The 3,210-nt window shown below is 45.4% G+C and overlaps 1 protein-coding gene across 1 annotated transcript in view; it reads right to left on the bottom strand.

The window, feature by feature from the left end:
- Positions 1-2,998, bottom strand: part of LOC104159786 (DNA-binding protein SMUBP-2-like) — a gene marked incomplete at its 5' end in the record, with an annotated part of 35,410 nt that extends 32,412 nt beyond the window's left edge. The window contains 3 exons of the mRNA XM_009697782.1: positions 1-37; positions 774-966; positions 2,829-2,998. The exon at positions 1-37 is cut by the window's left edge and continues 58 nt beyond it. Of these exons, the coding sequence (XP_009696084.1) occupies positions 1-37; positions 774-966; positions 2,829-2,998 (400 nt within the window). The remainder of the gene's footprint in view (positions 38-773; positions 967-2,828) is intronic.
- Positions 2,999-3,210: the final 212 nt, after the last annotated feature.

Here is a 3,210-nt window from a genome sequence, read left to right as displayed (position 1 = left end):
TGGACCACTGTGGTACTGCTTTAGTGCATTTAAAGCTCTGAAAAAAAAAAAAAAAAAAGAATAGCCAGATTACATGCAGAGCACGAATTCCTTCAGAGATTCCTGCACACCTGAGGGCCCAGTGACAGAAGACTGTGGGCACAGATTCAACTCTTCCAAAGGTGAAACATGTTATTCCACAACAGACTTATCCTATCTAATTGCTGCATCCCCCAACCCTCTCACACACACATCCCTTACGCTTCTGCTTTCTACTAGTACCCCAATTTGATACAGTTAGACCCTGTGCTGAGCCTTTTCGGCACATTAGTTCAGCAAAGAGCTATTCACTTCTCCTGCCAGGATGGAAAAGGCTCTACACAGAATCCACTGAGTACCAGAGGTGATACAACACGAGACCAAAATACATAGCTGAGCATGGGATGAGGGGTGGGAGAGGAAGAGGGAAGAGCAGGACCATTCCAGCCAGCAGATAGGTAAATTTAGGCTGTTGTGATGCTGTAGCACAACATATCCAATTGAGTTATCTCAGTATGGGTTCCCTCAGTAGTTAGCAGAAAAAGAAAGGCACATCCAAAAGGTGGATACCTCCTCTAAGTGGAGCTGCTATAGGAGTAACAAGGATAAGATAGGAAAGGTGAGAAACCAAGCCTAGTGAAGTAAACAGATCTGTCTCAGAAGAGCTTTTCCAGAATAAACTTGGCAATTTTCAGTTGGCTTTTGCACTCCTGAGCAGAGTGACCGTAGGTGAACTGCAACGCTGTGGCCCTTACTTTTTCAGCCTGTTGTAGGTGACATCATTGGCTAATTTCAGCAGGCGGTAAGAGCTTTCTTGGTCCAAGCTCAGCATGCCATCTCGAGATTCCTCAAAGGCAACAGTCACTGCTCTGGAGGTGACACGTGTTACAATGCCAGTGGAGAGTGGATCACCCTGGCCAGCTGAATCGTAAAGGCCCACAATGTCCCCTGCAAAGACAAATTTGTAGAGAGAGCATGAAGCAGGGCAAACATTTTTGAAAAGAAGCTCTTTTGGGGAGACCAGCAACCAAGCACGGGCCAATGCAGACAGCAGGACCACCTACACCGACCACAGCTCTAGCACTGTGTTTCCTGCCAAGGTCAGAATTTGTGCCAAGCCCATAACAAAGGAGAACATCCTTCTCTTAGCTGACAGAGCGCACAGCCAGAGGAAGCAAAAGGACAGTCAGCAGTGAGGAGACACCAGACAGCAACTAACCAGCTGCCTTCAGACCTCCATACGCCACAGGTCTTGGGGTGGAGGCCAGCAGTGCTCCCCATAGCCAGAGCTGCTAAAAAAGCCAACACGCTTTCACACAGACCTTGGGAGAACTTGACTTCTCTGAACTCTCAATTTTACATCCATTTTATTTTTCAATAACAGCTAAGAAGCCTGCATGACAATATGTGCCTCCCAGATGACTGCTATATGCCAGTCAGTAGAACTAAGAAAGACCAGAGACTTTTAAGCACTTGCTACAGCTTTTCACAGTCACCATGAGATGACAAAAGAGTTGCATTACATAGTGTAGTGGTGAAATGGGGATTTTGAGCAGGATGTTTGTAACTTAGCCAGGGTTCACACTCATTGAGGATTAAATTTCAGATTTAAAAACTACGGGAATCTTTCATCTGTAAGGTCCATCAGTTCTTACATTAAAATTCTTGTGTCCCAGGACTAATTTACTTCTACGGCAATGTTATTTCTCTTTGAAGAGTGCTGGTGGATGCTCTCAAGGGCTGAGACCCCAGTCTGAAACGAGTCATTTTAATTTCAAAGGTCAACAGCTTGGAGGCCTGGGTGACAAAGGACGCATCAAGAAACTGAACTTCAACACACTTTGAAATAGTACTGTCATGCGACCAGGGTCAGAAGCAGTCTGGTTCCCTGCCATGCACCTGCTTAGCAAGCTCAATGATCTAGCAAACTAAACCAGAAAATTATCTGGTGCAGCCAGCTTCTCTCTCGTGGACCCATTTTGGAGAGTGCAAGGCAATACCCTCATTGCCTAAGGAAAAGAAGGGTCTCTGCAGGGAAAAAATAGAGGACGTACTGCAGAGTCACTTGGAACTACTTCACAGTCAAACCCAAGTTCTTCTGAGGGGTAAGCCTGCACAGCTCGTTACAGCATGGCAGATGGTGTCCTTGCCTTCCTCAGATACCAGCAACAGAGGCGAGAGCTCAGCTCTGACACTCCTGGTCATGTTTTCATGGAAGTGATAGCAGAGGATGAGACACAAGTGAAAAGGGCACTGGCTGATGTGCTGGTGAGTCTGCATTTCTCTTGTACCTTTATTTCCAACAGAAATCCAGGTGCGTCAACCAATAACGGTACGTACTTCACTTCTTCCTCTTCCTCGCCAAAAATAACAGTACAGGGAAGGGAGGAAATATGGCAACTCAAGAAGGAAAAAGAAAATCCACTTTCCATTTTGCAATTAAAGTGTAAGTGACAAAAGCTCCTTACCTACCGCAAGAACACAAGCATCAACACTTTGGCTTGTACAAAGAATTCCATGAAATCTTTAATGACAAGAGACTAGACCTTTGTTTTTATTGATTCAGAAGGAGGAAAGCCAGCACTTTAATCACCAGCACTATTTCCTGATGCAACATATGTGTCCATAACAAGCCGATGGGAAAAAGAGGCTGGTTTTCTCTAGGTTCATCCTGTAGCCATAACATTTTCTCCCTTCCTTTTTTGCATCAATTGCTCAGTCTTTACAAATATCCCATTAAAAGCTGTTCAGAAGAAGACACTGTTCATCTCTTACTTTACCTATTTTGCACCGACAGCAATATCACTTACCAGGCCCAAAACTGTTATAGGGCAGCTCGGCATCTGAGTCATATTTTCTAGGTTGAAATGTCACGAGCAGGCGTCCGTAGAGGCCAGTTCTCTGGTTGGCGGCTTGGAGTTTTAGCAGACAGACGCCTCTGCGCTGCAGTTCCTTCAGGGAGATGCTCTCCTGCCATGCCCTGGAAACCACACACAGGTGTGAAAACCATTTGCTGGACTGAAGCTGAGACTCAAAGATTCAGATGACAAAACAGAAAAAGACAGGGGGAGGGGATGGAAAAGAAGGATGATGGCAAAAGAGACATCAGCTTGTTGAAGTATTGGCTTATGCAACTACTTTGTAGTGATGTAACTAGACTAGCTTCCAGAGGCTTATTTTGGGAAACGGGGC

The sequence above is a fragment of the Cariama cristata genome, unplaced genomic scaffold (genome assembly GCF_000690535.1).
Source record: "Cariama cristata isolate BGI_N322 unplaced genomic scaffold, ASM69053v1 scaffold11863, whole genome shotgun sequence".
Classification (NCBI taxonomy): domain Eukaryota; kingdom Metazoa; phylum Chordata; class Aves; order Cariamiformes; family Cariamidae; genus Cariama; species Cariama cristata.
This window is presented reverse-complemented; position numbering and strand designations above follow the sequence as displayed.